General features: G+C 36.1%; 1 protein-coding gene across 1 annotated transcript; it reads left to right on the top strand.

Annotated features, from left to right (window-relative positions):
• The first annotated feature begins 4,565 nt into the window (after positions 1-4,565).
• Positions 4,566-6,362, top strand: LOC141649438 (uncharacterized). Its single transcript, XM_074458128.1, has 3 exons — positions 4,566-5,504; positions 5,553-5,617; positions 5,714-6,362. The coding sequence occupies exons 1-3, from the start codon at positions 4,566-4,568 to the stop codon at positions 6,360-6,362; spliced, it is 1,653 nt and encodes a 550-aa protein (XP_074314229.1).
• Positions 6,363-19,349: the final 12,987 nt, after the last annotated feature.

Consider the following 19,349-nt stretch of genomic DNA (forward strand, 5'->3'; position numbering starts at 1 on the left):
TTTGAGCACATGAGGGCTAACCTTTTGGCCCTCTTTGAAGTCGAGATCAAAGAATGCCGCGGCCACCTCATATTGGACGATCCGCGGAGTTTGTGAAAACATTGTCACAAGCTTGGAGTAAATCTCATTAGCGGTGCCCATTTTAAAGGCTCTCCTTTGGAGATCCGCCTCCATCGCAAATATCAACACGTTTTTCATTGCGGCGGACCCCTTATGGTAAGCCTCATATGCTTCCCTAGTGGCGGCAGTCGACCTAGTATTAGGTTCGGGTGGAGAGGCCTCGGTTAGGTAACGAAGCTTGTCGTCACCTTGGGCGGCTAATTTGAGTTGGGCATCCCAATCGGAGAAATTTGACCCATTCTTTTCAAGTTTACATCGATCTATGAAGGATCGGAGCCATGATGAATTAGCGAGAGGCGTGGCGTTAGGGGTTGGTGTAGCCATTTGTTATGGGAAAAGAAGTGGTCTACAAAACAAAATAGAAGGAGTAAAACAAATGTCGTTTTAATAATAATAATAATACTCGTAAAAATTTAATTTAATTTAAACAAGTTTTAATGCATTTATCTAGTGACCTCTACCCAACTTGATAAATGATTCCAAGACCCAAATTCATATTAATTTAGGGCACGGTGTGCCGAAATACCCTTTATTAACATAACTTGGTGGATTAACCTCTTAATCGATTCTACTTTTAGAACTCTTGGTCGATAAAATTACATTAATATTTATCTCTAGCCCAAAACACATCCGGAAATCGTCGTGAATACTTTCGTTGAGTACAACCCAAATTTCGAATAAATGTGTCTTTAATCCAAACCCATATCAACTTAGGGCACGGTGTGCCGAAATACCCCTTATCAACATGAATTCGGTGGATTGACATTTATCACCCACTTCCCCCACGTAACAAGGTTTATACCCCGGTAGGACCGAGTGTACTCCCTCGCGAAATAGGTTTTCATGGTTTCTACTATTTGGTAAGGCTATGTCTCAATTGATTGTTTTAGCGAGAGGTCATGTCAATTTATTATCTATCACGTTTTAAGTGAACTAAAGCGGTGAATTATGATAATTCTAATTGACACGGTCGATAAACTCGATGAAAGATGATGCATGTTTTAGTTATGGCGATTTAGCGAAGCATGCGACATATAAAAATGCAAAGCATAAAAATAAATCCTAGTATGGCCTTCCTAAAATAGAAAATCTAATTAACTATTACATATTCGGAAACCAACTCCATTGGTCCCTTGAACTTCGGTTGTGGCACGCATCTCGAGGTAACACCGTCTTTATGTATCGTCATCTTGAAGAAATCCGTCTTTGGGAACTCCGAAATAAATAAAATTACATAACAAATTACATAATTTCCTATTATACATTTGTAACTAGAATAAAATAAATCTATTAATTAACAAAACGGTGATACGAGATCACAATAAATTACAACCGAATCGATATTCCCATACATTTCGGGTAATACCAATTAAAAACTAAAGCCATACTAAGTAAAAATTACATAATTCAAAATTACATAAATAAAAGTATGACAATCATAAAGAAAATGCAGCATTATAATATGTATGAACATGCCCAATTTTATGCTAAATCGCCTTTAAGTAGCCAATATCGTATATTACTTGGTTTTTACGGATTTGCGTGATTCAACATTTTATAATCACAAAAATTACATAAATTCATATTTATGCATAATTTAATTACCCAAACCTTTTAAGACTCAAAATTTAGTCTTCACTAATTATTTGACCATAATTAACTCACATTTCTAATATTTGTTCATTAATGGACCTAAAAATACAATAAAGAAGCTATAAACTTCAAATAAATCACAAAATTTCAAATAAATTCAAAATTTGAAATTTAAACTCATGAACATTCTGGAAAAATACCATGACACTCATAATGTTCAAAAACTTAGGTTAAAATTTCGAAATTTATCCGGAAAAACAATGTTGCGGTTTATCGGCTTTTAACAAAATAATCATAAAAACATGAGAAAAATTATATTCATCAACTTTTAAATTTTAGATCTGAAAAAGGTAATAAAATGCAACATGTGACAGTTTTCCTTAGTCATGGAGTATGTTTTATTAATATTTCACTAATTAAGTCACTATTTATGCTATTTTTCTTCAAAAATCCATAAATCATGCAAAAAGGCTTCAATATAGCCTATTATTTTACACACATCTTGTAAAATTGCATGTGACAACATACTAAATTTCTATGACCAGATTCGAAATTTATCTCATATTAACCTATTTTTCACTTAAATCCGATTTTAAAAATGAAAAATCCATTTTTCGAGCATAAGAAGTCCAAAAATTATGAAAATTTACAGATCATCTCAAAATAATATATGTGACAACATATCCAAAAATCACTGGAAAATTCGAAGTTTAGCTAATTTTAGTCCGAAAATGACATTTTATTCATAAAATCATATTTTTAATGTCATTATTATGTAATATGAACAATAAAAATCCATAAATTAACCAAAATATCCTAAAAATATTTTAGGACCAGAAATTTTAACATGCATAATGATTTTCGTGATATATCATAATAACACAAATTTAACAAGTTTTATATGTTAATCGTATAACTCGGAAAAACTTTTAACCGATTTGCATGCAAACAACCAAGGCTCTTGATACCGATTGAAAGATAAGTAGATCTATATACTCAACATATTCATATATATATATTATGTTAATTTAATCATAAAATTAATTGGTGATCTTATGCATGCAAACTATAATCAAAATAAAGAAGAAATCTTTATCTTACATTGGAATATTGGTTTATTTGGGCACAAGAGAGATCTCCTTCTCTCTTGTTCTTGTGCTTTCCTTAGTGGAAGAACTAAGATCCAAGTATAGGATCTCTCCCAAAGTATAATACCCAAGGCACACTCTTAATGAAATTAATATTATGAATACTAGTACAATATTAATTTTGTAGGAAAAATTGACCCAAAAATATTTTATTTTGGTCTCCTCAAAACCGGTTTTTAGAGAGAAGGTAGAGGAAGGTTTTTATCTTTCTAAAATTCTTATTTTAGATGATGAATGAATCAATGAATAACAACTACATTTTAGTGTATATTAAGTAAAATAAGAGGAAAAACCCAAGTGGTTTTTCCTCTCAAAAAACCGGGTGGAAGGGGGATTAGAGGGAGGCAATGCATGCAAGAGTTGGTGTTCACAATGACAACTAGGTGTGCATGGCTAGACAATTAGGGTAATCATTATGCTTACCACTCAAATAATAAACACAATATTATCCTAAATCCACCCTTAATTTCGGTACACTTAGATAATATGGACTCCATATTATCTTTGTCAAAATGTCAATTTGTCTTATGTCACATGTCATATGTTACATAAATTTTTTATGCATTTTTAACATATTAAAAATCAACGTACTAATAAAAATACGTCATATACAAAAATCGACTTAGTAATTCATAATTACTTGTACCAAAATATTTTACCAATTATAAATCACAATAATTTGTATTTATAATAATTCATTCAATTTCAATTGTTTCTTTAAACAATAATTTCATCTGAGTAATGAAACAATTCAATTACTCAGACCGTATCTCATTTAATCAAATTTCAATGAGACACGTAAATATTACTTCCAAAATTGTCCGTCAATTTTAAATAATTTAATTGACTCGTAACGTTATACGATCAATTAATTGATCAATTAAGAGTGTTGCCCTTTAGGTATGACCTAGGGGATCAACTGATCACCACCGTCGCACGACAGTAATGTCAAACTCTAGTCAGCCAATCATTACCGATATGTGTGGACCAGTTGACAGTAAAATATTACTTCCCAATTGTATTCTTTATAATGAGACTTAAACATGTGATCATCATGATCAACAATTATGATCGCATTATTGTCGGAGGACACATATTCCAACACCAAGAAGGCAACCACTACCTTTCAGAGGAAGAGGAAAGGGGAGAGGGATTGCAATAAGAGCAGGAAGGAGGCAGCCACAGCATGATCCATATGAATAAGTCATCTCTGAATCAGATGACTCTAGACTGGAGGAAGGGATCTATAATGCCAGAAACAAAGATGTAAAGGTAGACATTCCTGATTTCCATGGTAGTTTAAATCCTGAGGATTTATTAGACTGGCTTAGATCCGTTGAGAGAGTCTTTGAGTTTAAAAGTTATGATGACAAAAAAGCTTTTAAAGTTGCCATCTTAAAACTCAAAGGATATGCATCTCTTTGGTATGAAATCATAAAACACCAAAGTATTAGAGATGGTAAGAAACCAATTAGATCTTGGCTTAAGTTGAAAAAGAAATTAAAAGAGAAATTTATAGCCAAAGACTATACCCAAGACATTTTTATCAAACTGACTCAGTTAAGGCAAGACCAACAATCTGTTGAGGCCTATCTTAGGAGCTTTGAACAGCTAACCCTGCAATGTGAGGTCACTGAAAAACCTGAGCAAAATATTGCTAGGTTTGTTGAGGGTCTAGATCCTAAGATTGCTAGCAGGGTAAGGATGCAGCAGGTGTGGTCATTTGATGAAGCAGTCAACCTAGCCTTAAGAGTTGAGAAACTGGGAAAGGTGAAACCTTTAACACCCAAACTCTCCACCAGAACAACATTCAAACCTTATACTGGTGTTAAGATCACTGAGACACCTAAACCAACAACCCAAACCACAGAAGACAAGGAGAAGGCATCTTTAACCTCAAAAGCCAATCCTGCTATGACAAGAGACAAGATAAGATGCTTCCAGTGCCAAGGGTTTGGTCACTTTAGAAAGGACTGTCCTTCCAACAAGGCTCTTACCCTGATGGAGATTGAAGAATGGGAAAGGGAGGGTCTCATTAAGTATGAGAAGGATGAAACTCTGGTCTTAGAAGAAACAGAAGAGGAGTCAAGGCAGGGACAAGTTGTTGCTCCCCCTGACATAGGACACAGCTTGGTCTTGTGGAGGGTTATGCACTCTAAACAGGCTCCTTTGAAAGCTGACCAGAGGTCCCTAATCTTCAGGAGCAGGTGCACAGTCCAGGGAAGGGTTTGTAACATGATAATTGATGGAGGAAGCTGCACTAATGTTGCTTCCGCTACCTTGGTTAGTAAGCTAAGCTTGCCTACCCAGGACCACCCAAACCCATACAAACTGAGATGGTTGAACAAAGGGTCAGAGGTGAGAGTTGACAAACAGTGCATTGTGTCATTCTCCATTGGGAAGGTGTATAAAGATGAAGTAATATGTGATTTAGTGCCCATGGATGTCTGTCATCTCTTATTGGAAAGACCATGGGAATTTGACAAGAACACTATTCAACAAGGGATGGACAACACTTACAGTTTTAAGCATAATGGCAAGAAAGTCACCTTAACACCCTTGCCACCAAACCAGAGAAACTATGAGAGTCCCAACATGCCTGAGGAGCTGAATGGTGTACTATTTCTATCAGAAGCAGCTATGGTAAAATAAATAAAGCAAGAACAACCTATATTGGTTCTGCTGTCAAAGGAAGTTCAGAAAGAAGAGAGCAATGAGGTGCCTGCAGAAGTTAAACCACTGATTCAGAAGTACATGTAAGTTTTTCCACCTGAGTTGCCTAGTGGGTTACCCCCACTGAGAGGGATTGAACATCACATTGACCTGGTGCCTGGTTCTGTGCTACTTAACAGACCAGCTTACAGATGTGATCCCACTGTAACCAGAGAGCTACAACACCAAATTGAAGAACTGATGGCCAAGGGATTTGTGAGGGAATCACTGAGTCCATGTGCAGTGCCTGCCTTCCTGGTACCAAAGAAAGATGGGACTTGGAGGATGTGTACTGACAGTAGAGCAATCAATAACATTACTGTCAAGTATAGGTTTCCAATCCCAAGATTGGATGATATGTTGGATGAGCTTAGTGGAGCCACTGTCTTCTCAAAGATAGATCTCAGACAGGGTTACCATCAAGTTAGGATCAGGAAGGGAGATGAGTGGAAAACTGCATTCAAGACTAAGCATGGCCTCTATGAGTGGCTGGTTATGCCATTTGGGCTGTCTAATACCCCTAGCACATTAATGAGGTTGATGACAGAGGTACTGAGACCATGTTTGGGCAAATTTATTGTAGTTTACTTTGATGACATTCTGATATACAGCAGCAGCTCTTCTGCACATCTCAAGCATCTAAAAGATGTGTTCAACATCCTTAAGGAACAGAAACTCTTTGGCAAGCTAGAGAAGTGTACTTTTATGGTTAAGGAAGTGGCCTTCCTAGGGTACATTGTATCTGGAAGGGGTATATCTGTTGATCAGGAGAAGGTAGCAGCAATATAATCATGGCCAACTCCTAAAACCATCACTGAAGTAAGAGGGTTTCATGGATTGGCTTCTTTTTATAGGAGGTTCATCAGAAACTCTAGTGTAGTTGTTGCGCCCATCACTGAATGTATGAAGAAAGGAGAGTTTCAATGGACTGAGAGTGCTCAGCGATCCTTTGAAAAGATAAAGAGAATGATGTGTGAGACCCCTACCCTGAAACTACTAGATTTTGATCAGCTGTTTGAAGTTGAGTATGATGCAAGTGGAGTGGGGATTGGAGCAGTCCTGACCCAGTGCCAGAAACCTGTGGCCTATTTCAGTGAAAAATTAAATGGTGCCAAGCTGAAATACTCCACATATGACAAAGAATTTTATGCAATTGTTAGATCAGTCATGCAGTGGAGCCATTATCTGAAACCAAAGCCATTTTGTAGATACCTCATTTCTGCACCTCCCGCAAGCCACCCGGTGATGATTGGGCCGCATGTTTAGTACACGGAACGATTTATGACAATTCATAAGTTTATCGTCAAGTGATAGCTCAAATATTTGTGTCTACCCCTTGGTCCTCATCTACGCACCGTTACGGTCATTTTGATTGTAATTAGAGTTCATTTGGAGCCCGGGTCAAAAACCGTCTTCATTTTATAATAAGCCGTTTAAAATGCCGAGTCGGAATGTTCTGGAATATTCCGGATATTTCTATTCCATAATTTTAATCTTTTCATCTTTTGGCAAAATATATCCCGAAATCTTATTTCGAACAATAAGGAAGTTGAGATCTACCGCAATTCCATAACAGAAATGCGGAAAATCTTTTTTCCGCAGGAGGAAACCTCTGGGGAAAGGACGCAGCACCTGCTGCGCCTCTTCCAAAGGTCGCAGTGGCTGCTGCGCCTCTTCCCCAGCTCTTTTTTGCTTATTTTCAGATCTTTTCGAGATTTGTTTCCAAAGTTTCAGTCATACCATAATTCCTCCGCGTGATTAGTATAAATAGGGACCTTCGTTCCTCATATTCCTCACACAAGTGTCCGCCCTTCTCTTCTCCCTTTGTATTCTAAGACCGTGCTCTAAGCTTATTGACGTCTACGTGCTTGATCAATCGACCACGTAAGCTCGGATCCTTCTGAGTACCAGTCTCGTTGCATGACCGACCAATTTGACCAACTCCACTCATTAATCAAATCAATTTAATTTCAATCCTCTTACGAGGGCACTTTCATCATACATTCGAGTCGAGCAATCACTAATCGTTAGTTTAGTTAATCTTGTTTCGTTAAAAATGTAAGTCTGTGGGTGTAATGCCCATGTTTTATTATTGTATCAATTAATGTAAGGTTTACGTCGAAAATATGCTTAAAACCGATTTATAAAACCCTTTATCAAACCTATTTTCACGGATTAACAAAAGACAGGTGTCGAGAAGAAATGTAACAACTGCTGCGCCTGAGGCTGCCGTAGTTTCTGCCTTTCTTCTTCTTCCTTTGTTCTTTGTTGATTCGTCTCTTTTGTTCCGTGTTTTCTTATTTTTTTCTCATGTTTCGTTCATAATTAATTATAATACTTAATTCATAATAATTTGTCGTCTTTAAATCCGACTTAAATCCCTTATAATCAATATTTGCGGGTTTTCGTCATTAGAATCAAACCCGGATTTTAGAGATTCGATTTGTTCATATCAAGTATCTGGAATTCGCCTTTTGTATATTTCCATCTGTTTTTCGCAATCTTTCTTAATACTCTAACATAAATAAACCTAATAAGTTTGTTTTAATTTGTATTAATAATTTATGATTAGTCACAATTAGTTTCAGTCCATTTTTCATTCGCTTTTATGACTAATTCGCATGTAAATAATCTGTTAAAACACTTCTACTTGAGTCGAATATCAATAATCGATCATTAAATCACCAACGAACATTAACAATATGCAGTTTCGGCTTCACAGCCAGAACTCACCTCAGGAACAGACGCAGTGACCATTGTGCCTCTTCCAAGGGACGCAGCATTGTTGCGCCTGTTCCGGGGTGATTTCTGTCTCTGAACTTCCGTTTTTGCTTTGACCTAGTTTGTTAGTTTACGCATTAATCGACTATTAATCGTAATATCATCACTAATCTGTCCGTTTTCTAACCCTAATTATTTTCCTTTTCTTTTCTCAAATTATCCGTTTTAAATATATTTTCGACGTAAATCATTAAATCATTGTAATTTTATTTATTGTATCTTTATTATCGTTTGTTTGCTCTCACATGTAATCAATCTAAATCTCTACTTCGACCTAATGTATGCTAAATTACATGTTCACCGACTTAGTTAATTCTCACATGCTAGGATTAATCTATTGTTTATTGCATTGCATGCATATAATCGACGATATATCAAGTATGAATAGTTTCCCTAATCATTAGTAGAGGCCGCTATCGAGGCGGGCGGGATTAGGTGTTCGATCAAAAGAGCTTCCTAATACGTACCCTCACCCCTTACTCCAAATCTCTGTGAACATCCGTGTTCATTGGCATCCACGAGAGTCATTCTAGACATAGAAGGGTAACGACTTCTTGATGTTCGTGTCATTACTTTGTGTCTTGGCATGACACGAGGTATTCGAATGGCTTCCAATTTTCCACAATAAATTGGTGGCGACTCCACAAATGCAAACGCTTGTTTTCCCAAGCGCCCCCGTGGGCCCCCTGTCCACACATTTGTGTTGCATTCAGATCATGAAGCTTTGAGGTTTATCAATAGTCAGCACAAGTTAAGTCACAGGCATGCCAAATGGGTTGAATTCTTACAATCCTTCACATTTTCAAGTAAGTACAAAGAAGGCAAACTTTTTTTTTGGTACGAACAAAGACGGCAAACTTAATGTTGTTGTTGATGCATTATCGAGGAGGCACTCTTTATTAACAGTCATTGAACAAAGAGTGTTGGGGTTTGAGTTTATGAAGGAGCTTTACATACAGGACCCTGACTTTTCTGAGGAATGGATTAACCTTTCTAAGGGAGGTCCAACTCAGGGAAGCAAGTACCTGATGCAGAAGGGGTTCCTGTTCTATGGAAACAAGTTTTGTGTGCCTAGAGTATCCTACAGGGATCTACTAATCAAGGAAGTACACTCAGGAGGATTAGGAGGACACTTTGGGGTTCAAAAAACCTTGGATATCCTGCAGGATCAATTCTATTGGCCAAGGATGATGGGTGATATCCAGGTGGTCCTTAGAAGATGTTCAGTGTGTCAAAGGGCCAAGAGTTCATTCCAGGCAGGACTTTATACTCCCCTACCAGTTCCAGAGAGGCCTTGGGAGGATGTCAGCATGGATTTCATAGTGGCTCTTCTAAGGACAACAAGGGGAAATGATTCTATAATGGTTGTGGTGGACAGGTTCAGCAAAATGGCTCATTTCATAGCCTGCGAAACGACTAAGGATGCAGCTACTATAACTGAGCTATATTTGAAGGAAATTGTGAGGCTCCATGGGATTCCTAAGACTATTGTATCAGATAGAGACACTAAGTTCATGAGCTATTTCTGGAAGACACTATGGAAGCTGCTCAAAACCAAGCTCTTGTTCAGCACAACTCACCATCCATAGACAGATGGTCTGGGAAGGATTCTGAGGTACATAGTGAGTAAATCTCTAAAGGACTGGGATCTGAAACTGGCCCAAGCTGAGTTTGCTTTCAATAGAGCCCCATCTGTTGCCACAGGCCATAGTCCATTTGAGGTGGTTTATGGGATGAATCCTATGATTTCCTTAGAACTATCTAATATACCCATGGAAGAAGTGAACTTTGAGGCCAAGACAAGAGCAGAACAATTGCTAAAGCTCCATGAGACAGTCAGGAAAGAAATTCAGAAAGCAAATAAGAGATACAAAAGGCAATCTAAAGTCCCAAGAAGGAAGAAGGAGTTGAAGCCAGGTGACTTAGTCTGGGTTAATTGAGGAAGTAGAGGTTCCCTGCTAAGAGGAGGAACAAGTTGATGCCTAGAGCTGATGGACCCTTCGAAGTTGTTGAAAAGATTGGTCTCAATGCATACAAGATTTATCTTCTAGGAGAGTATGGTGTCTATGGTACCATTAATGTGGGAGATCTAAGTCCCAACTATGATTCTGAGGGGGAGGAGACACCAGGCTTGAGGGCAAGCCCTTTTCAACCAGGGAAAGCTGCAGCGAGAGCCACAGACCAGGGTAATGACATCTCCACACTGACACTGGATCAGTCCAACCATGCTCAAAGCTCAACAACTTACAGCAACCCTGAGCAGGCAATAATCCCAATCAGGCCACCATGTCCAAGCCAGAAGTATCAATTCCAAGCCAACCACCAGCTGCCACCATGGCCAGCTGAAAAGTCCATGAACTGAGACCAAGCCACACTTCAGCCAGGGCCAAGAATTAGTCCAAGAAACAACCCCAAGAGACAGTCACATGTTGCTGAATGAAACAGGCAAAAAAACATAAAGCATACTTTCCTTTTTTGGTGAGGCAATTATGAGGCTACTTTTAAAGTTTCCCTGCTCAGTTTTCCATCTAAATGCAAGGCACGAAACCTCACAAATAGCCTTGACTTTGGGAGTAATGTTGCAAGCCTCCAAATCCACCAACAACCTGCACACAACAAGCCAAGGACATACTGCTTTTTGCATCAGAGACAGTCTGTTTTACCTAAGAACTCTTGTTTTACTAGTTTACCTTTGAATTTCCATTTGTAAAATATTTATCTTTTAGTTGTATTTATCCTAAAGACAATCCTGGCCCTTGGATGAAGACCCTACAATTTGTAAACCTAGTTTTCAAGGCCTATATAAGGACCTTGAGGCTGCTGTTGAAAGACAGACTTTGATTAATGAACAAAAACCTGAGAATTCTCTCAAGTATTCCAAAATCTTAATTCTTGCTGAGTCCTAGAGTTAAGTCAGGCTTAGTAACATTTCCAAGTGTTGATTAAGTACCTGTGGGTGAGTCTCATTCAATCCTGTGCTTGCTGTGGGTTGTTTGATCCTCATTGTGTGTCTTGAGTTTGATATTTTCTATGCTTGTTGTGATTGTGTCAAATTTATGGCTTAAATTGTTGAACTAATTTCTTGTGCTTGCTGTGGTCATTAGTTTAATAATTATATCCATTTTTTATTCCAGAAATACCAAAGAAAATTGTCACAGTGTCTTTCCTGCAGACTTGCTCAAATTCTATCCGCATCAGTCTGTTGAGGGACTTATTAAAAATAGTTAGAAGGCTTGAAAAATCGTGAAATTTAGATCAATGTTAGCTCATCTTTATAACTAGCTTTCCACCAAATTCCACAATTTATTGAGCTCATTTGCAATTTTTACTAAATTACTAAAGTTCATTGCATCACTGAGACAGTTTGTGTTTGTGACTTTGTCAGGATTCCTTATTTCTGTTAAAGCTCCATCTTTTACATTTCAGATTATGCGTTGTTGATTAGTTAAAGTCTATCACATTGACAAAAAGTAGCTAAGCGAGAGATCTGTAAATTAGTCTTTATTCTGGTCATTTGTTTACCTATTTTATTTTTGGGTATCTCGGTCAATTGTTTAACCTTTCTATTTTAGAAATGTCTTTGATGGAAAATTTGATCGATCAACCATGCTCAATTTTGTCCACTTCTCATCGAATAATTGGCTCCATCCTCCTTTTTGGTCTCTCTGCCAAAAGCAAGGATAAACAAATGATCGGGGCGAAGAGAGTACGACATATGCACATAAGTTTACCTAGTTCACGCGAAGTTAGTTCACATAAATTTGGGGAAAAAATCTAAAGACAACTGTAATTGACGCATTAAATTCCTAATTTAAATTTGCAACAAAATAACCATATTTTGACAATGTTGGCAGTAACTGTTAGCAATTTATCGTTTATTTTTTTTTTAAAAACTTTTTCTTTTTATTATTTCTTTCGTAAGGTATTCCTCCTTCTTTTTACCCATTTCCCCACCAATAATTTCCCTCCATAGTTTTCCTCCATTATTTCTCTTATATAAGCAACCATCCCCAATACTTTTTCAATAATATTTCAATATTCTTCATTCTTCTTTACCTTTCAATAAATTTCTTAAAGTTTTTCATCTCAACATTCTAATGCCTTTTTCATCTAGCAAATGGCTAAGGAATGACCCAATTGAAGACCCTGAATTTTGAAATCAAACTTGTAATTTCTGTGGTAGGAATGCAGTTTTAAAAATATCGGGTTCAACATCGAATCCCCGAAAAGCTTATTTCAAGTGTCTTAACTGTGACAGATTTGTTATATGGCTAACTGATGAACATGTTATAAAGAAAAAACCTTTGGAAAGGATTAATGTTTATGAAGATAAAGACTTAATGGGATTGAAGATGAATACTGAAGAAGGACTTAAATTGGAGCTTAAAGGGTTGAAGATGAAGTTTGAAGAAGTTGCTACCTTCATGAAGTTTATGTTTAGGCTGAATGCTTTATTTTTCATCTTTGTTTTAATAGTTGTTCTGCTTAAAATGTAAAACTTTGAAATTTAATGAAAGTTTTAAGAACTTGCTGTTCCATTTAGAACTTGAAATATCTGATTCAACATAAGGTTTGCAGCATCTAACCCATGTTAGCCAATATTTTCAAAAGATGCATTCAGTTTGCACACACGCAGCATTACATTTCTGATAAAATAGATGTCATGTTTCACCCTCCATTGTTCAACAACAAAACATTGAAAAAACAGATAGTTCATGGATTGACAAATTCTTGCATTGTAGCTCCATTCAATTCGACAAAATGCATTCTACGATTTACATACATCCTTGCACTTTCTTCTAGCAAAATCGGCCTTCACCATCTTTCTACATCCACATCCTTTCCACAAATTCTGATTCAGCAGCGGTTCTGAAATTCTTCACATTCTATTGAAGAAAGCTGCACTACATGTTATGTCATTTAAAAAGTAAAAAAAGCATACTGCAAGTTTTAGAGAATGTGTAATAGGAACTGTTAGATGTTCATGTTTTATCTATGATTATATTTAACCACATGTCTGTTACAGCCACAATCAGGATGAGGCATGCAAAAAATCTTACCTTTCATATGGTAGTAGTGTTATGATTTATTGGCTACATTGTTATATCGTAATATGATCAATTTTGCTGTATTCAGTTATCTGTTATAAACTGATAACTTAAGTGTTAAAATTGGTGGCGGAGCTTTTCTATTTGGATCGTTCATTTTAAATTTGGCAGTTTGTTGCTAATTCTTTTCTGTAATACATTAAGACACTGATATGGAATGATCCCAAGCTTTAACCTTCTTTTGAAAAAAATGACATATCCTGGTCTACCTTTGCATACTGCTTTATTTGTGAATCTAAAATTAGAATTGAAGTAACCGTCATCGTTTACCATTGGCAGCATATAATAAATTATCCTATCAAAAAGACTAACATGGAAGGACTATCTATTCATCACTGATTCTACACATCAGTGAATAGTTATGTAAACGATTAAACATGGTACTATTTCATATTGATGGTGCTCAATCCACCAAGGTAGAAGTAATTTTGCATCTAACCATCTTGAACCTGACAGTATAATGAATTTCCTCTGAATTTATGAACAGAAGAAATCCCTGAACCATAACAACTACTAAAATTTGATTTGTTTCAACCGTGTATGGTTAACATGCTTAAATAATTTTATTTTTGGCTAAATAAATGAGATTAAGTCAGACATGTTAATGTTTTATTTGTAAATGCAGCAATTTGCCATGAAAAAGACAACTCATGAGAAAGCATCAAAGAGTATAAGTACAGAAATATTGGAGAATGAAGGACAATTTGAAATTTTACAACAACAGTTTGATCGAGCATTGTGAGATCGTCTATTTTACTTCCTAACTTTTCACTTGCAGACCGTATTTTGGTAGCATTGCTAACCTCACAGTTTAGCATTTTACACAACATGGCATTTTCACATTTCATTCCAGGTCAAACCAATGTAAGTTTTCTAAAATTAGTTTTGCAGCAGTTACTGCAGAGTTGGAGTATTATATTTTAGAGCAATGTTTAATATGCAAATATCATCGAAAAAAGAAAACCATTCTAGATATGCTATGATGGCCAAAACCATTCCCTAATAAATTGGCCCATAAACATTCTAGCAAGACATCGATCTATAATGGCTCTTGACTAGGCAACAAAAATATAAATAGAAATATATATTAAACATATCATATATGTTTGAAAATGGGCAATGATGAACCGTAAGTCTGCAGGTGGCATATTTCATCCAATAATTTAAAGTGAAAAGGCAAACTTCTTAGCTTAAGTCATATAAGTCCTAATTAAACAGACAAAAGAGCTTAGATTTTTCTAGATATTCTTTCACTGGCAGATGCTTCTCAATGATAAGCGACATACCTATTTAGGCCTCTCTTTCTCTTTGCCAGTCTCTTGTGATGTGCCTGTTTGTCCTTGTCGGACTTGTAGTTGGCGCAGATGCAGAACCGCTGAACCAATCTTCTTTTCCTTGATAGTGTAATCACCCCATCATTGTTTTCCCTCACAAGCTGGTTAGTATAATCCCGGTCGACCTTAGAAGTGTCTGTGCCTATGATAAACCATTTTGCCCAACACTTGCAGACTTGGGACATGCTTTGCTTATCAGATTTACAGAGCTTGTTAAAGACACAGTTGATCAGAGGCTCTAAAGTGAGTAATTCACGTGGTTGTGCATCGCCATTTGGGATAGCCATCTCCACCTTGTGAGTTGTGAATATATCTTTGCATGCATACATGTCTTCCTTCCATCCCACGTATTCCTGAACAAATTCCTGCTTGTCAGAGTCGTTTCTATAAACCGGCCTTGGGCATTTGAATGGCGGCATGATTGGTAGTTACTATTGTTTTATTTTCCCTGGTTATTTTTTCGGGTTTAAGGAGGAAGAATTAAGAAAGATGGTGAGTTAATTATAGGATTAAATATGTGGGTGGTGTTGGAAATCTATATCTCATTACTTAACATATTCATGTATGCTCAAATTAATTTAGTCATAAAATTAATTACAAATCTTATGCATGCAAACCAATAAGAAGTGATAAGAAAATCAATTTCTCACCATCTAAATTTCGGTCAAATGGGCACCAACAAGATCTCCTTCTTGTTAGTTCTTGAGCTATAATGAATATAAGGATGATCCTCCAAAATCCCAAAGTAGAGATTCTCCTCTTGATTGCACCCAAGACTATTCCTTATCCCAACTAAATAATATTAGCTAGATATTAGTTTAGTAGTTTACCTTAAAATTGATTACTAACACTCATATATTACATTAATAATCTTAGTAATCTTTTAGAACAATTTTGAATCAAAAAATCATCTTTTTGATGAAGAAGAGGATGAATATGTGGGAGAGAGAAAGTTTTTGCATGTGTATGAATACAAGTGCAATTAAAGAGAAATAAAATTCTCTCTTTTATCACAAAACCGGTGGGGGGACATGAGGAAGACCATGCATGGTCTTTTCTTTTTACTTTTGTTCTTCTCAAGTCAATAGGTATGTAAGAGGTAGTGTAGGCTTTTAAGGCTAGTCTACAATAGCCTTAATAATATATTATTTATCACATAAAATAATACAACCCACAATCCACTATCATCCCTCCAATTTTTCGGTCATATGATTAAAATGGACCTCCATTTTATTTTTGTCAATTTGTCAAATGTCACACCATATGTCACATGTAGTATGATACATGTTATTAATTAATTTAATGCATATTTATCACATAAATATCATTTTATGAATTAATTAAATTACATCCAATAAATTGACTAGTGATACTTGATCACATAAATAAAATGGGTCATGTAATTATAATTCACAATATCTTGTAATTATAATTAACCATTCATTCTTATCTCCATTGTTTCTCAAACAATAAACAATTTTAGTAACAAAGCATTTTATTACTAAAATAAATCTTATTTAATCCCATTACAATAAGATAATTATTCTCTCTCACAAATTGAATTGTTCAATTTTAAGGAATTGATCAACTTGCATCGTCATACAATTAATCAACTTTATAGATAAGGGCATCATCCTTTAGGTGTGACCTTAAGGGATCAACTGACCACCACCGTCCCACGACAGTAACGTCAAACTCTAGCAAGCCAATCGTTACCGATTAATGTTGATCAGTTGACTATAAAATGAATCATCCCTTACGTATTCTTAAAATGAGATTTGAACATGTGATCAATATGATCGACAATTGTGATTGCATTATTGTCGGAGGACACATATTCCAACAATCTCCCACTTGTCCTCGACAAGTGTGCGTCACCAATTCTCTTGTCCTATTACTATCTCCCACTCAATGCAAGGTGTCTTTCGGGTCGTACTCTCAAGTGATCATATCGAGAGTGGTTTCCTCGATCTGGAGAATAACTGATTGACCGGAATTTATCCACCATGGATATCTTCCGAGCGTGGCCACGCATTTCCAGTTCATTACTCCTCGAGTGGCCCTGAGATATTGTTTTAACCCTGACAAGGGGGTGGACAATTCCTATCGCACTTATTCCCTTCGACTAGCCACAGCCATCATAACCCAAAATATGCCCATTTGACCCCATTTACGAAGGTCGTAGTAACACAAATCAAAGTTAATCTGAAACTGTGCCATCTTAGGCGAACAGTCTTTAGTCAAAAGAATCGACTCATTAGAATACTATAATAGCTCTTGCCACGACCAGGCTATATAAATTTGCCAGAACTTTATAAGCGGTCACTGCCCGACAAAGTGTTCCTAACAGTCTGCCTATGTGATCGACTAGTCATCTCACATGACTTTATGGCACTTGAACTTGCCATCAATCGCATCACACTCTAGTCACTTCGAGACGTCACCTCATACAAGTGACTATGGGCGAATACAATGCTAATCCGTTTTCACTTTAACGGGGTTCAATGTTGTCTCTACAACCCGTTTGGATGTAACAAAGTATAAAAGGAGTTTTTAAAGTAAAAAACTCGAACGACAAATGCGATTATCACATATGAATAGTCAATGCCTGATTACTATTTCATGTTCTATAATCTAATTTGATCTTGTATGTAGTTGTTCATTTCAATTCAATTGAAATGACATGACTCATCATGTTTAGCCTATGAGAAGGCTTTGGTTAGTAGGTTTTATCAACTTCTTGTACCTTACTCAACCTTACTACATACTCGTTTTCCTTTGTAATGTATACAATTGCATTACAAAACTTTCTGAGTACGTGTCGAGATCCAATCAAGACATAGGCCTTCTAGCCTTAGAATAGCTCCCACTGTTTTCACAGTGTGCGGGACTCTTCCTCTTGCACATCTCATGATTGCAAGTGTACTCAATTTCCGTTATAAATATCTCTCATTGTTCTTTATTGCCTAGAACGATTCTAGAAAATATATTTCTTAAGTAACATAGCCACAATGGTATCTTGACCATCGTAATGTGTTTTGATTATGGTTTTGTCGGAAACCATGCGCAATCTCAATTGTCATTTCTCATTTGTGTAACACCCTTACACAAAAATTGCATCATAAACACTTTGTTTTACTTCCTTAATGCTTCTGCAAGCACTTAAGGGTAATCTTTATGGCTTACTTGGTAAAGATTACTTAAATTCGATTTTAAAACAATTCATCATACTCAAAGCATATGAAGTGTTATACATCACTACTTATTTAATTGATCCGGCAGCGGAAGCAGATGGAATCAATCAAATATGTTCAACTCGATTCAACTAGTCATGAATCTTATCAACACATATGACTTCTTATTTGACGCTAATATCATGTGGATTTATTTCCCTAAATATGGATATTAAAGATGCATTATAATACTCCATAAGTCTTAAATCATTCGCAATGATCAATATGTCATCCACATATAAGACTAATTAAAAATTTCCGTAACTCCCACTAAACTCCATGTATACACAACTTCTCGACTTATCGAGAAAAGTTTTATAACATGATTAAAACATTGATTCAAACTCATTGATGTCCTACTTAAGACCCTCTCTTAAGTTTCACATTATCTTAGGATTGCAAGAATCTACAAAACTCAAGACATGTATTGAATACATTCCTTCTAATTGAAGAAGTGGGTTTTAGATTCACTCGCTATGTATTTCATAATAATGAAACACAATCCCTAAGAAGATCCAAATAGACTTAAGCATTTCAACCAGTGCAAAACCCTTTGCAGCTAATCAAGCCTTTTATATCGGATTTCCATGGCTCTATGCCTTGCATTGAGTTGTGACTTAAACACTCTCATGTAAGTCATATGTTCATTACTTTCCAGAAGTAATCAACTTGAATCAAACAATTTCTTTGTAAGTTGTAAGCTCTTTATTTTCTTAAAAGTAACATGAATTCATCATCTTTAATAAGTGACGAATTTAACCTCCTAGGTTTTAAAGAAACACCGTCTTACACAAAACGTCTCATGTAGCCAAGAAAGACCAGTTTCTTGCGACATAACATTCTTTGTGGCTCTTGAATCATTTCTCCCACTCTGTCTTCTAGAAATAAAGTTTTATTTTATAAAGACAGTTTCACGAGCCACAAACCCGTTGTACTCGTGATAATTGAAAGGGAAAAATGAGCATTTGTTTCTTGTGAAAACTTACAAATATGGTACTCTACCATTTCATATCTCATATGTATCGTTTAGGTTTAGTGGAAAAACAACTTAGACAAAATGATAAAATCCCCAAAAGGATCAAGTAACTCAAAGTAACTTAATAGAAGTCCAAACCATATCGAATAGCGTTTGAATTCTTTATCCAACCACACATTATCCCATAATGTATGCTAAGAGAGATTTAACTTGTGATACTATATCACATTTCCTTTGGCTTATATCAAAGTCTTCACTTTGATAATCCCATCACGATTAAATCGTGATTCCTTGAACTCTTTGAAATTCTTCAAAAAAATTCTCTATTTATCTTATTAAGTGAA

The sequence above is a fragment of the Silene latifolia genome, chromosome 3, assembly GCF_048544455.1.
Source record: "Silene latifolia isolate original U9 population chromosome 3, ASM4854445v1, whole genome shotgun sequence".
NCBI classification, from domain to species: Eukaryota; Viridiplantae; Streptophyta; class Magnoliopsida; order Caryophyllales; family Caryophyllaceae; genus Silene; species Silene latifolia.